This window comes from Dermacentor albipictus, chromosome 4, assembly GCF_038994185.2.
Source record: "Dermacentor albipictus isolate Rhodes 1998 colony chromosome 4, USDA_Dalb.pri_finalv2, whole genome shotgun sequence".
NCBI lineage: Eukaryota > Metazoa > Arthropoda > Arachnida > Ixodida > Ixodidae > Dermacentor > Dermacentor albipictus.
This window is the reverse complement of record NC_091824.1, coordinates 169790405-169806556: the sequence shown is the minus strand read 5'-3', so window position 1 is coordinate 169806556 and position 16152 is coordinate 169790405. Positions and strand designations below refer to the sequence as shown.

Genomic DNA, 16152 nt, shown 5'->3' with positions numbered 1-16152 from the left:
CAGATTTCCGTATTTCTGTCATAGTTATACTTAGAAGCTCCCTATATTCCCTCTTTGCTTGGCCATTAGCCAAGTTATTCCTCTACCTTTTGTGACTATATATTATTTGTTCAGCGTCCAAATTGGGACTGGCGAGTTTTAATTACTGGAGTTTGAATTCGAGTTTGAATTACTAGAATTTCAGTGTGCCAAAATTTCAAGGGAGGATCTTAAAGGGACCCTGAAACGCTTTTGACGATTTTCTACAAACGTACTAAGTCGTTAGAGTAGGTCCTTCTGATCATTAATTGACACATCTAAGTGCTCTGCGTAAAGCGTGTAATTTATTCTAAGGTTTTAAAAATGCACATCGCTGCCGATCGCAGCGCACTGCTCGGCGGAATTTTAAGCCGCCCATACCCATATGACCAAAATCACCCATATGACGTCAGTCGGGCGAGCTATCCGATTGGCTGACCAGGGCGCGTGATCGATAATTTTTCCAACTTTATGGTAAACAAATGATCTTTGTAATAGTTGGAATGTTAGTTAATTTGTTTTTATAAAAAGAAAGTAGCATAAAGAGAATGCACAAGAACAATTTTTCAGTACACTTAAGCACTTCCGGCACACAGCAAGTGTTGTCTGCTTGTGTTACGACGTACTACGTTTTGACGAGAGCTCCGCGGTCACAGTCGGTCTCAGTCTTTTCGCGAGCACTATGATTCGATTTTGTTGCCTTGTGGACTGCAAACATAGCGACTGGCAATATGTCAAGCTGTGATATCGTGTCCCTCTGCAAGGCAGCATACGAGCGAACTGGCTGCTGCGCATCGGACTGCCGCTATACGATCGGCGCCACGATTTGCACGTTTGTGGCCATCACTTTACACCGGAAGATTACAAACGCAATAGCGTTTCGCGAGTCCCGTATTAGGGCAAACATAAGCACAAGGGGACAGGGTCTGGCCGCTTGACTGTGCCGTAACGGGATGAGCCGAGATGAGCAGAAGGGCAAATGTGAATGGTCTGCACGGTGCAGCCACCTGGTGGCATAGAGCTCAACCATACACAGTAGCAGCAACAAAGCGTATTCTTCTTTGCTGCTGGTGCGTATTTTTCGCACGAGTGTAATCATCAACACATTGTTTTTATAAATGTTTAAAATGTTTTACACTTGGTTAGAGCACTATTAGCACTTTGTTTGGCTGGTTAAGCGCTGCGCCAACAAGTGTCTGGACCGTGCAGACCGATCAGGCCGCTCACGTACGTCTACGCCAAAGTTCCTTCATCAGCTTGAGTTTATGCCTCCAGTCATTTGCCGAAATGACCAGCTTGCCTGTGCTTAACGGAATACCAGACCCGTTCGGCGCTACGACAGGATGCTCGCAACGCACGCTGCTTCGATAGCTCTCGCTTGGGGTCGACAGCCAAGCGGCTAGCGGAGAGGTTTCGCACGGGCAGGGGCGGGCTCCGAAACAACCGGAAGTGGACGATGTAACGTCGCATCGTGACGCAGGACCAGTGAAGACGGAGCTTAGCCCCGCTCGCTCGGCGAACGAGTTGAGGAGGAAAAGCATGGCTGGGGACGAGGGTAACTTCTAATCGCTTGTAGCTCCATTAATACGTAACGCTTCACTTAAATTGTGGTGCGAATGTTCTACTTAAGCTGTACTCTACGCGTCTACAAAATTTGTCCGAACCGTTTCAGGGGCCCTTTAAGTATGAGCCATGTTATAATTAACTTTCATTGTCTCTAAAAGCTAGTTTTGCTTCGAAGGTCCAGTCCAGAGAGCTTCAAGTCAAGCCCAATCACAACCAGAAAAAAAAAAATCCACACTTCAGGTGTAAAAGTAAAACAGCAGAAAATGAATGTTCGTACCTCCAGTCTGTGCATCAAAGCGCTTGGTGGCAATGGCGTCGATCTCGTCAATGAAGATGATGGCGGGTGCATTCTCCTTGGCCAACCGAAAGACATCCCGCACCATGCGAGGACCCTCGCCCAGGTACTTCTGCACAAACTCCGAGCCCACCACCCGGATGAAGGCCGCTGCAGACAGAAGCAAGCATAACTGCATGAAGCTAGCAGGGTACAATATAAAATCTTTTAACAGATGACATGTGGTCAGTCAACAGAAACTTCAACATATTTAGGCCGACCCATAGTGCTTTCAGTGCACTTTTCAAGGCATCGTTGGATCCAAGAATCATCATGTACAATCTCTATTCTTAAAGGGAGAGGACAGCCATGTGGATGCGCTGCTGACAGAGAAGTTGGTGCAGAACATGGTACGCGATGCGACAGGATGCTGTGGGGATTTCAACCCATGACTGTTAAGTGTTCCTTGGACAATACCACCACAACATAGCCAAGTGACAGCAGAGTCCTAGAAGTAGGGCAAGACCAGGGGAAGCGTATGATCATGTTCATTGCTCTCCACATTTGTCACACAATAAACAGGCGGAGATTTGGTCGTGACCCAGTATGCAAGCTAGCAAGCCATCATCAAAGTGAGAAGTCCGGTCACCATCTTGTGGTGCAAGGCTGTGATAGGAGAGTGTGTCTGTACCTCGTGGAGTGTTCGTGTGGACACAGCATTGCAAACTGCCCTCGTACAACCCACGTGTGTGCTCACTCAAATGGAGATAGTGTTAGTTAGCAGGCAGCGGCAACAGAATCCAATGAAAATCAGGCTAAGGGCTTGCTCATAAGACAAAGAAGAAAACCAAAATTAAATTCTGGGGCTCTAAGGGCCAAAACTAAGATTTGGTTATGAGGCACGCCAGAATAGGGGACTCTGGGTTACTTTTGATCACCTGGGCTTCTTTAATATGCACCATATGCATGGTAAAAGGGCATTTTTGCATTTCACCCCCATCTAAATATGGCTTCAGCGGCCAGGATTTAATCCTGTGCCCTTGGGCTTAGTAGCGCAACGCTATAGCCACTACGTCACGATGGCTGGTCAGAAAGAGAGAAGGTCGAGAGATGACGAGATAAAGAGATTTTAGCAGAAACGTTGCTGAGGTGGTGACAACGTAAGAGAAGGTGTACAGTGCAACCTCGTTCACAGATTCTGGAAAAAAATCCAATCAAAAATGTACTAACAAGGAAAATTTACAACCCAAAGTCACTAAAAAAATTTGTCTAACTCATCAGTAGTTCACATTTACAGAATGCAAAGGATTGCACAAATCATTGCTGCACAAGATGATGACGTGTGCTGAGATGGTAGGGCCTGAGCGGTGAATTGTCATTTTTGTGGCTTCGGCACACGTGTGGTACGCTTCCAACGGCAGTACGCCACACACGTTGTGAAATCAAATGATGGAAATGCTTATCACAGTAGGATGGCTGTTAATGTGACAAGCGACAACCTGTGAGAAAATCTGCTGGTACTGAGAGAGGAAACTTATTGTGTGCTGAAATTTTCATAGACTGTGGGGAAGAGGCGGGCGGCCAACTGCTCTCAATTACGTGTGCATCGAGTCTTTTCTTGTTCACATGGAACCCAGAGGCCAGAAAACGCACGACATGATCGCAGTTTGGCAATGTACTGAACGCTGGTGCCAGAAGATAGTGTTTTCCGGGAACATATTAACTGGTAAAAAATATGCAGATATTACGCACTGCAGGAATCGATGCATGCGAAGCTTTCTGTGGTGTTCGCATCGGTTGACAATAATTAGCAGTGATGTTGATGGTGCGTGTTTAATTTCTTCGTTCAACATGAGAGTGGTGAGTTGACTTTAAATGTTACCTTGCGTGCACCACTGCTCTTTGTCTGTGCAGTACACAAAACACACAGGGGAAGGTGTTTGCTTGAGGTGTCCCTGTGTACCATACTTCATAACTTTTGAGAGGATTGAGTATTGCCTCACATGGCACATCGCATCAGGGCAGAAGTATTGAACTTTAATTGAATTATGGGGCTGTACATGCCAAAACCACAATCGGATTGTGAGGCACATTGTTGCGACAGACTCCAGATTACTTTTGACATCACGGTATTCTCTAACGTGTCCCTAAATCTCAGTGCCCAAGCGTTTTATTTTATTTCGCCCCAGTCGAAACGCGGCTGCCATGGTTAGGATCAAACCCGGGGCCTCGAGCAATGCCATAGCCGCAAAGCTACCACAGTGGGCACAGGAGTGTTGCTTGGACAGGTGACCACTTCCATAGTGTCGCCTAGACCCTGCAGACCCTACTTTAATGCGGCTCTGCTTCTGCACGCCCTGTGTAAGTTGTCCGCTTGACAAATTTGCATGGTGTTTATTTTTCAGAAACAGCAGAAACATCCCACGCTGCACCTTGAACTTAATTTTATACCATATGCTCGCAACCGCAGTCGTGTCTATAGCAACAGCATTTCCTTGCCTTCTCACATCACCTTTTCTCAATCTCATCCCCACCAGTATGAACTGTGAGCGAAGAGTGAAAAGGTTTTCATCCACTTGTTTCATGACATCAGTTCTACCCATTCTGTGCCTCCTCCTCCCCTCCCCCCACCCTCCTCTCTGTCATTATATCTAGCTTCCCTCTGAACTTGCACGTTAGTAGAAGTGTAAACGCTACAATTTCTGCGATGCTTTTTCTAGGATCACGGTGTAGGGGTTGAGGACGGACTTCGGGATGAAAACCAAACTTGGGAGGGTTTATTTTACATTATATACAGAGAAGTGAGAGTCAAGTAACAGTCGTACAGTCATTACGGGCCGGCAGCAACTCGGACGCTGCAGCCCGCGGCAAGAAGTTCGAGAGAGGTGAATCAGGGAATGCTCTAGAATGCTCTGGTATCTCTGGAATGCTTCTTATAAACCCTTCGAGCACTGGAAGTCGCGTCATGTTTGACCAATGGGAGAGTCCGCTCAGATGACGCCATTTTCGGCCAATGGTTGGCGCCCGTGCCGCGGTGCCACACCAGGCGGAGAGAGTCGCCGCTTGGTCCCCCTTGCTTGATCGCCGTCACAAAAGCCAGGTGGGGGCGACGCTGCCAGGCCTTCCCGGTACATCGCAGCCGTCTTGTTTCGGGACCCACTTTCCTTGCAACAATGCCGGGCTATCCCTTCGTTTTCTGGAAAACTCAAGCATTGAATAGCTCCACCGGCGGCGTACGAACTTGTTTGCACGTGAACTTGCTGGCTCGAGCGCTCCTCTGGAATGTGCTGCGATTCGATGTGGTCTGGGGAACTCGAAGTAGCCCCAGGAAACGGCACCATAGTTAACAACAGGTAATTACAGCTGTCAAGAGGCTAATGTAGCGATGACCAGGGAGCTCCAGAGGGCATTGTGCATATCCAACACGGTGCAAAGGTCAAAACGAGTTTCTCGCATCACTTTTACTCTTTGCCACGCTCCTGACATGTATGCACACGCTCTGGACCACCCCCCGACGTGGTGTGCCAGATAGCAGCAGCAGCGGCAGCAGCAGTGGGAAAGTCTAAGGAAGAGCCAAAGAAAGCTTTGCTTTAAAAGAAGCGCAACTGTACTGGGTCATTTTTTCTGTTTTCGATTGCGAACGTTGGCACTGGGTCACCGTACAAAACGGGATCATCTAAACGAGGCTCTGCTGTATTTAGCATTCTCTTACATTTATCACAAGCACTTAAGGTCTATGGTTCGCATTCAGAAACCACTGATCTCCAACTTTATTGCCCTAAAAAATAAAGTCTTCATTCTGCAAGTTGAATGAAATGGCATCATATCAACAAGGTTCTGCTCTATCTAGTGTATACAGTCGCCGACCGATTTTCCGGACTCCAAAAATTCGGACATGCCCGATTATTCGGTCTGCTTCGCGGCACCGCCATTCTCCCCATAGACCATAATGTATAACAACTGCCGAAAGTTCGGACACCTTGCAACCTCTCGTCGGATTTTTCGGACACTCCTTGAGCCAACTCGATCGAGAGCACCATGCACAGACTCTGGCCGGCGCATGGTTCGACTTGCTGAACGCCATTTTTGTTTTGAACGGAGCCTCCTTGCTGCCCCACGAAGTGGCGCTACTGGAAATCTCCGCTCATCATCATCGTTTCAACTGGTTCGATAGAGTGGCTCTACAACAGTTCCGGTTTCAGCTTAGTAAGCCATGTAAAGACAATCCAGCAGCTGCTTTGTTTCTTCGCGCACGATGCTGCGAGTAGGCCGCGTCTTTCGTTTGTGCGACTGGTGTCGACACGGTGGTGTTTGATTTGTGCGCTGTGTCGAGGTTTCGGTGATCCAATGCGGCATACGAAAACATCGCGTCAAGTGTCTAATGGCGCCGACAGTGCCCGCGCAGACTGCGCTGGGGAATGCCGGCAAGCGGGTGCCGGGAGGCCTAAGATTTGTCGCCTTCCGATGTGCTGCCTACTGACGCGGAAAATGTTCTGCCAAGACCTGCGCAGTGGTTGCACTGCGATTCCGGACACCATCTCATTTGACAGTTTCATAGGTGCTGACACTGCTGTACTAACATGTGCAGAACTCGACGACGGCGAGATCATTCGTCAGGTTTCTGCTGCACCGCCAGACGATGACTCTGAGTCGGATGATGACGCACCATGTGCTACGCTGCCGTCGCATGCGGAGCGTGTACAAGCAGTGACTGTGCTTTCAGCCGCCTATAGTGACCGTACGACCCTTACCGAGATTCAGGCTTATCTGATTGCACGTAAATGGAACAGCGTGCAACGGCGCATTCACGATTTCTTCAAGCCTACCGCCGAGCCCGAATAAGTGCGTGGAAATAAAGGATTTCATTTTTTTTTTTCTCAATCTGCTTTTTCGGACACCTGTTTATTCGGACATTTTTGCAGTCCCCGTGAGGCTCGAATAAACGGTCGGCGACTGTACATCAAGGTTCACATTCACAAACAATTGATCTAGAACATTATGGCACAAAATAATAAAGTCTTCATTCGCTGTTTTCCCTGTCATTAAGGCATCAATACTCCAGCCGTTGTCTACACTTCACCATGATTTGAGTAAGCTTTTTTCTGTCCTTAAAGGGGCCCTGAACCACCCCTCGGGCTTTGTGAAATAACATAGTCCGCGCGTAGCATACGCTGTTGTGAACATCTCAGCCAAGTTCCGCTGTCGTACACGGTCCGTGGAGCTCGCAAGCGGAGTGCGAAGTCGCCTTTTTCTCAAACGCTCTCGTTTCAAAAACCCTATGATCTTCGCTCTTTTCTGTGTGCTCTATTTCGTCATAAAGCACACTCCAATACGCGGCTGCAATTGGTCGCTGCGCTCAGCTACACCGCAGCCATCGTGAGGTGCCGCCACAAGTTCAGTGGCTAAGCGCACTGCCGCTCTCCAAGGACAGCTGCGTTTGGCTTACGTTTAGCATGGCACAGGCACCAAATCAGAAATTTGAACTGCGCGCCACGGTGACATCTCTGCCGTAGCCTTCGCAGTGCAAGGCATTGGAGGAGGAAGGGGAGCACAGCTAAGACTGTTTGATTGCCGATAACTCCGCTTCTGCTGAACACATTGTACTTTTTGAGGCAAAGTGGTTCTGAAATAGCCTATCTTCACTTCAAATGTCTTTCTCCACTTCGATAAAAAGTGGTTCAGGGCCCTTTAAGGCCCTAGGTTTCAAGCAGAGTAACTACCTCTACACGGATACTGCTACATGTTAACAAATGTCCCCCGATGTATGGTTTCTGCACTATTTCCCATATGTTACACATGTATAGTCAAGATCACCACATTTTTTCCTATTTCCCCATGTTCTCAGACATTGTCGCCTGGCTTTGAACAGCAGTGTGCTGCCCTGATGATGATTGAGTAGGAGCCCCTTCTAAACGGAGCCACAACTGAGTGGCAGAGAGTGATACCACTGCACAATGGCCTTCAAGGTAGGCTGTGCAAGCGTAGTGTTGCAGCAAATCAATCTTGAGGTCATGCAGATACAATAGTCTGGCATGGTGATTGGCAAAGCATGATAGGCATAGTTCGAGGACTCCACAATTAAAGAGCTTTCACTTTCCAAAGCAACACAGAAGCTGAGAGGGATGCCTAGTGGAAGGTTCCGAATCAATTTTGAACACCTGGGGTTCTAACGCTTTCTATATCGCAGAAAATGACAAAAATTGTGCCAAGTTTCTCAGAAATATGGTATGCATGCAAGCCTTGCTTTCAGTGCGAGCAATCAACCAGCCAAAAATAAAGACTACACACAAACTATCTAGTGCGAGAAACTGCTAGTAGAAGATAGCTGACGGATGTAATCATCACCTGTTCACACTACAAGGCACTTAGCATTTTTAATCATGGCAACTATACTTGTTGGCGGTACAGAAATTATTGACTCTTTCATTACCCCTTGAAATATGCTCATTTTCAGCGCTTATATGGCTTAAAACTTAATTTCAAGACGCAGTAGTCACGACGTATACTGTAATACATAAAATTATACATCAACTATAAAATTATAATTTTGAATGGATGTATAGCAGTAATAATTGCTCAGATAATTTTTGAAAATTCTTATGAGAAACTTCAAAAAAGCACCTCAAGGAACATGAATGAAGTTAATCATTTTCTATATTTAGTATAAGTGCTGAGTAAAAGAAAAATCTAAAATATACATTATGCACCTGGTTCCTAGTTCAGCTTTTATAAGTCAGATCATGCAAAAAAATTATATTATGAAGATTTGCTGGCGTGAATATTAGCCATAGCAATGCCCATGCTACACAGTAAAGCAGTTGCTTTGCAAATGTGAAAATAGTAAAGTTCCTATTGTAGAAGGAGCATTTATTTTTTTTCATTGCGGCAGGCACCTGGTGTGTCTCTTACTTTGTTCTTTAGGCTCGCAAAGCTATGGCTGTCAGGTCAGGGAGCATGAAGACTCCTAATACTTGATGATTGTGTATGATCAATTTTTCTGTGCAAGAAAAGTGGCCTAGTGCGAGTCCAACTGGCACTGGAACCTCCATAAGCTTTGTTCATTTCCTGTACAGTTCTGTGCGGTAATGTGGAGCGTTGTACAATATTTTACAGTAATGAATGCGGGCACATGAGCAGGCAGTGTTCAAAATGTAAGAGATTAGGCAGCTAGTCAAGCTTCAGTCGAAGGCTGGTCTGAAATCGACTGCGTGCTGTAGTGTGAGTAAAAACCCCCACACGATGAGAAGGATTTCTCGTAGTAATTTGTACATATGCTGTCAAAGAGCTGATCGGTAAAATGCAAAACACAGAGCTGAAAAAATAAAGATGCACTTGATATTAGTTAAACAGAATTATCAAAATAACACACACTCATAAGCATATAATGTTAAAACAGCCTATAAAGTCGGATCGGAAAACTGACAACCCGATACTGTTTCCAGACTACCCAATCGGTCAAAAATTGTCAAATCTGACAAATGTTTAAAGTTCAGTCGACATTTCATACGGTGCATGATGATGGTAATAGAATTCCAACGGGAATGTTTAACACAGAATAGAAAACTGTCGGACTGATTTCTATAGGCACAGTAACAAAAGAGTTAATGTGCACCCATTGCTCAGTACAGGAGTGTTTCCACAATCTGTCTTCATCGAAATGCGGGGAATCCAACCCACAACCTTGTTTTTCTGTAGCCGACTGCCATGGCAACCGTCACAATGGATAAAAAGCAAGAACATTTAGCAGGATTCACTCCCCACCAAGTTGGCAATTCAACAGTGTCTGTAACAAAGACGTGGATAGTGCACATTGCCAGGAAGCACACAGAAGCACAAGCTGAGACTTATTTTTGACAATGAACTAGCTTACAACTGCCTCTGTCCCCACAAGTTTAACACAAGCTCTTGACAGGCTTTGGGCTTCTTGGAATGTTGGCGATATTGCAGAATGACTGAAAGGCTGGCAAGTTGGTGCAGATTCATAGCTATACCAGGGCAGCATGATGCAACACAAACAAAAAAAAGAGGAAAAGAATGTTCTATTTTTATTTAGTCTTTCTTTTCTGTATTCATGCTGCCCAGGTGTCTGTGAATTGGGGACATTACCTAGCCAAGTTAGGCTGCAGGCTTTCTTCTGTTAAATGTTTTTCTCTCACTGGTAGCACACCATCTTGAGCCGCAACAGCAAAAGTTTGGGCAGGATAGCCTAGTACACGCACCTGTGGTGTGGTGTGCAACGGCCTTGGCCAGCATGGTCTTGCCACAGCCAGGTGGGCCATACATCAGCACCCCACGGGGTGGATCAATGCCGATCTGCTTGTACAGCTCAAAGTGGGTCAGTGGCAACTCCACAGCCTCCCTGATCTCCTGCTTCTGGATGTCCAGGCCTCCAATATCTGCATACTTGATGTCCGGCTTTTCATCTGCACCGAGAAAGAGAAGCGAAGGATTGGTGGCACGAACTGCAGCAACCAATAAGGCACACAACCTACTACGAGGACAGTGTAATACCGTATTTACACGATTGTAAGTCGACCCCTTTTTTAAAATCTGAAAGTCTGAAGTTGGGGGGTCGACTTACAATCGAAACCAAAACATGGCCCCGCCAAAAAAAGCGATACCAACGGGATCTACAACGTAGTTAGAATTTTGTTTGCTCTATGGCCCTACCCGTATCTTTTCGCTATCCCGCGTGTTTGTTCGCTTTTCGGAAGGGTTCTTCAACATTTTTGAGAGTTTTACAGTGCATGCAATGCTCATGGAGGGGGGTGTCGATAGTTGATGGAAGCGCCGCTGTTCCCATTTGCGGCGGCACCCTCAGAACGGCGGCGCTTGTGGGGAGTATCGGTAGTTCATGGAAGAGCAGTCACCGCTCGCTGGTTGCTCTTTCTCTGTTTGAAGGCATTGGTATTGGTTTGACGCGTTCCACTTGACTGCCGGCTACGCGCTACTTCTATGCTTCCCCAGTCGTCATGAGTGCTCCAGGCCCTAATCGTTCGGTACTCGTTCACAGCAGCGTTCAAGAGGGCTGCCATCCTTTACGCCGAAGAAACAAATCACTGCACAGTGGGCCGCAATTTCGATGTTTCTAAACGGGTGGTGCAAGAGTGGTGACTGCAGCGAAGCGAAATTTTCACCTGTGACAAGTGAGAAATTTCCCACGTGCCAAAGTCTGGACGCTTTCCGGAGCTGTAGGCTAAGCTTGCGGCGTACGTCGCTGAAATGCGTGATCGGTCCCTGCCAGTGAAGTGCGACGTGGTCATGAAACAAGCCCGGACCTTCGCCGCGAGTATAACGAGTGGCTGGCGGCAGAAGACTGGAAATTAGGCCAACTAGACCTGTCAAAAGAGCCTCCCTGACGGCTGCGTGTGGTTGGGTGCATTTGGCGTGGGCTGCTGTTCTGCAAGATGTCCTGGTGCGATCGTTTGCCAAATTTAAAATTTCGCTGGACCACGACATGCTGTGGGACCGCAGCAACGATGACGATGGCAGCACTAGTGAAGACGAGTAGTCCAGTGACGATGTCGGCTACTAATAAATTTTCGTTATCGAATGTGCCCTCGGGTATGCTCTCTTATTTTTTTTTTTTCCCGGTCACGCGATATGGGGGGGTCGACTTACATTCGAGTCGACTTACAATCGTGTAAATACGGTACCTTTCCCCCATCACACTTGCCAACCTTAAAATTTGAGAAATTCGACAGTCAAAGCCAAAAAATACAATATTTGCTGAAAAATACTACAGATGGTGTGGTTACTCAATTTGTTGACTGTATTGCAAGCTGTATGGTCAACGATTAGGCACCCTCACCTATAATTAAAGCAAGAATGGTCTTCCGAAACTATTTTCTGTAGTGCAATGTCAGTTAATTAGTTATGTTTAGTTATTCAAAATTATAAATATTCATTTTGGGGCAGAAGTCATATTCAAACAGTTGCAGAGACTGCTAAGAAACACTTCATCAACTTGTTTCCATGACTTTATCATTAACATGGTTCTTTTTTCTGGGCTCTGAAAAAAGCTTGTGAAATATGAAAAAGTGATGTCCCTGTGTGCTTGTGCATTTGGATAGCAGTGCTCTTGACCATGTTTCAAAAGAATGAAGCCCACATGCCTACAAAAGCTGGCAAGTGTGTTTGCATCCACATTCAGTGGCCAATTTTAGAAGTGTAGTGGATTTTGATCTTCGCAACAATGGGGAGAATGTACTTTGGTCGCCATGGCCAACTGCTTTCTTTCTGTTTCAACTGACGTGCAGGCTTCATTGTTTTGAAACATGATTGAGAACACTGCCAATCCAGGTACACAAGCATGTAGTAACGTAACATATTTCTCATATTTCAATTCTTTTTCAGAGCTTGTAAAAAGAACCACGTAAAATGTGACGTCATAGAAACAACTTTAATGGGTGTTCCTGACCATGCTCAACTTTTCGAATATGACTTATGCCCTCAAACGAATATTTAAAATTTGGGATAATTAAATATAATGTAATGAGATTTAATTACAAAGGTGATAATAAGTCTAGCAGCAGGGAACAGCACAAGCTTTTTTGCAATCATAGCACGGGTCGCCATCGTCGTCTTTGAGCTGCCACCGAATACACAAGAAGCGTCTGCTTCATTATGTTGGACCTGTGTGGGAAATGGAGCCATCTTGGTGACTCAGGGAGCAGACAAGACAAGGGGGTTGTAATATGGCTTTACACAGCTAACATGCACTCTCTCGCAACCCCAACAACGAAGGTCCGGCGACGGTGTGACAGGCTCAACAATATAGTTCACAGGTGAGGTGGTGTCAAAGATACGGTATGGACCGTGGTACCATGCAAGTAGTCTAGAAGAAAGGCCACGGGTGTGAGGTGCTATTGCCAAACAAGGGAACCGATCAGCAGGGAAGGTGGGCATGGTCTGGTGAATGCCATGTCATGTCTTCTGATGTCCCTGATTGCTGCTCGTAAGCGAACGAGCCAACTGGCAGCAATCTTCAGCATGTCACACGACTTCTGAAATTGTAGTGCACTCAGATGCATTGGCTCGGTACGTCAGGATAGTATCCAGTGGACATGAAGGCTCCATACAAGAGAAAAGAAGGCAAAAAACAGGCGGTCACTTGCGTCACAGTGTTATCTGCAAACCTAACGAACGGGAGTATGGTGTCTTAATTGGTGTGGTCGGACAAGACGTAGACATGTCGGTGAGTGTTCGGTCCAACCGCTCCATGAGACCGTTCGTTTGCAGGTGGTACACGATCGATCCAGTGAATGATGTTGCACTCGTGAAGAAGGGGTTGTATTGCTTCTGACACAAAAACACAACTCATATTGCTAAGTAGTTCTCAAGGAGCACCGTGGCCAAGGAGGAAGTTACGAAGAACGAACATTGCAACGTTGCACATGGCTGCTGCAAGAAGGGCCGCGGTCTCGGCGTGGCAATTCAGGTGATTAATGCCAACAATAATCCATCAATTACCGCATCCGCTGTATGGAAGTGGGCCACAGAGGTTGATGCCGACATGGTCGAGTGGTAGAGCAAGACACGGTAGTGGCTGTAGTGCACCAGGCGGGTGCTATGGAGGGGCCTTACTTTGTTGACAGGCGGTGCAAGATTAAACATACTGCTGGACAAATCGGTACATTCGATGCCAGTAATATTGCTGACGCAGCCTTGTGAATGTTTTTAGAACACCGGCGTGGACACTTTGAGGGTCAGCACCCAGACGTTGGAGCACATGTGATGAGGGATGGCCAGAAGCTACTTCCGACCGTCGGACATATAGTTGCAGCAGTAGAGGGTGTTGTCTTGCATGGCAAAGTGGGCTGCTTGACAGCGTAGCGTCTGCGTTAAAGGAACTTTAATTTTTTTCTTTGTTTGCTGTTTAACCCCCCTCTCCCTATTCTTTTTTTCTTTATTTGCAGTGTGCAGCTATATTTTCGCTTATAGTGAGTAAAAAGGGGGGCTGCCTTCACGTGACGGCTTGCAGAGATGGGGGCCTTTCAATATCTTGGCCATCGATTTCCCTGCCATCACCTGTGGACTTGTTAATACGAATTTACGCTGTGCTCTCCCATGCGAGCTAGAATTTCCAATTCCAAACTGCTGAGGTTGCTGAGCAACTTTTTGTGCAAGAGGGCACAATAGGTTTATTCGATTCAGAAAAGGTGCATGGCACCAGAAACGAAAAGGCGCGAGTGATGCTGGTTGTAGTGCACTGGGTTTTACCCACTTGCTGCAAAGTTCAAGGGTGTACTGCACCGTGGCAGCACCTTGCAAGGTTGCACCCTGTGCAATCGAGAATGGGGGCACAGAGTGTGCTGCTGTACCTCGAACAAATGAAGGCCAAGGTGCAGCACATCGTAAATAGGCATAGAAGGTGCAAAGAAACTTGGTTGAATTGAATAGACCTACTGAAATCGCGCATGGTGCCATTGCACCATTGTGAGCAAAAGCATGGTTTCGTTTTGGATTAGCTTTTGGATGCTTGTGACAAAATAAGGAGGCAGTGGGCAAGCCATAAATCATGGCTTGCCCCCTGCTTCCTTATATTGTCACAAGCATGCCACAATGCCACAAATGGTGCTAACTGCTATCACTACTGCAGATATTGGTGTATAATAATACAGACCAGCACGCAGCATGGAGATGGAGCTGTCGGCCTCTGGGGGCAGGACATCGACGAGTGCATTGCTGTGCTTATGGAGTGCCACCGAGGCACTGGGCTTGAGCAGCTCACGGTCCAGCGTGGAGAGAATGCGTACATAGTAGTTGGAGCCTGTGGTGGAGCCCACAATGCCCGTGTGCGGGTCCACAGCCTCCAGGAACTGGCCAATGACCAGTGGCACGCTTTGGATGCGCTTCACCTCCTCCTGGGCGTGCAGGTATTCCTTCTTCAGGTTGCGTTGCTCGTCCTTGATATATTCCTCCTGCACTGCCAGGAACTCCAGCTGACGCTCCAGTTTCTGCAATGGGAAAGCAGAACATGTAAAGAAATTACACAGATAACCCATGTAAAGAAATGACACAGTTAACCATGTACGGTAGGAATGGATGTTTTGTGAGGCATTTCGCAGATAGCTAGCTACCCAAAGTTCTCCCAAGTGTTAACAGATGGTCCAACGTGTTTTTGTAAGAGGAGCATTTGTGTGTGTGAGAACTGCAGCAGGCAAAACCGACATTAATGACGACAGTGTGATGACAATGACATGACAACTAATTTCATGTACTCCAGCCAAGAAATGTTGCACCCTGTTTTATACACCCTGGCCAAGCTTGAAATTGGTGCAATGTTGCATAGACTCACAGCACTGGTACTTTTATAAGCAACTTGTTTCTACATGATGCATGCAAAGGATGGTGGCAGTCATTAGTGCATTCCAAAACTGTGTTTATGGCCAAATAAAAACTGTCGCAGGCACACATGCATTACTCTTGCTTTTTTATGCGAATTCTTGCTTTGCGACATGGCATATGCACCAATCGTCTAAAAACGCAAGTCAGCATTGGCACGAGAAGAGTATGAAAGCAACTATGAGCTAATGGATAGAGGATTTGGTTGCTGTGCTGAGGGATCCTGGTTTGAGCCAACCCTCGCAAAATAAATTTTCGAGCATGATGCATCTTTATTTTATTTTTTTATTTTCACAATACTGCGGACATCTGTCCAAGCAGGAGCATATGATATGCTAAGCGCAGACTGCCACAAATTGCACAAACAAATTAACAAAGGTTTCTGCGAGTTTGCTTTCATTAACCCTTTCAGGGTCAATGACGTAACTATACGGCGCCGCGAACGAGTCCAAAATGGTCGATTCCATATATCTACGGCGCCATCTGTACGTTTAAAAAGCGCACCAATTTCCAAACTTTTTCTTTCTTGGCATGTGTTGCCACTATGTGGGAATATAGGGAATTTTTTTCCCACACCTCCCTCTGTCGGTTTTCAGTGCATGGTTTGTTTTAGAGCTAGTTTGCTTCGGCGCGTCTCTATACTACCGCTCGCGCACTGGAACGTGTGCGCACTGGCAGCAGTTTGGCTTTTGTTTTGCGGGAGGTTTCGGCTTCTTGCACTTGCTAAACTGATGCCTATCTCGTTACTAATCGCTGAAAGGGCGAACACCTGTTCCTCGCTCGTTTAGTGCTCACAGGGGTGCGCATAGGAAGGATGTCACCGTGCATGTGTTTCCTTTTCTTTTCTGGAAACGAGCGAAAACTAATTGCCTCTGGTTGGCAATAAGATGAAGATTAGCGGAACTTTGTCACATGTTTTGCTTTTATGACGGGCACACAACCACACA

At 46.5% G+C, this 16152-nt stretch overlaps 1 protein-coding gene across 1 annotated transcript in view; it reads right to left on the bottom strand.

The window, feature by feature from the left end:
* Nucleotides 1-16152, bottom strand: part of LOC135910104 (26S proteasome regulatory subunit 6B) — a 51594-nt gene that overhangs the window by 22257 nt on the left and 13185 nt on the right. Inside the window, exons 3-5 of the mRNA XM_065442142.2 lie at nucleotides 14484-14817; nucleotides 10078-10281; nucleotides 1862-2029 (exon numbers count right to left, since the gene is read on the bottom strand). Coding sequence (XP_065298214.1) covers nucleotides 1862-2029; nucleotides 10078-10281; nucleotides 14484-14817 — 706 coding nt within the window. The remainder of the gene's footprint in view (nucleotides 1-1861; nucleotides 2030-10077; nucleotides 10282-14483; nucleotides 14818-16152) is intronic.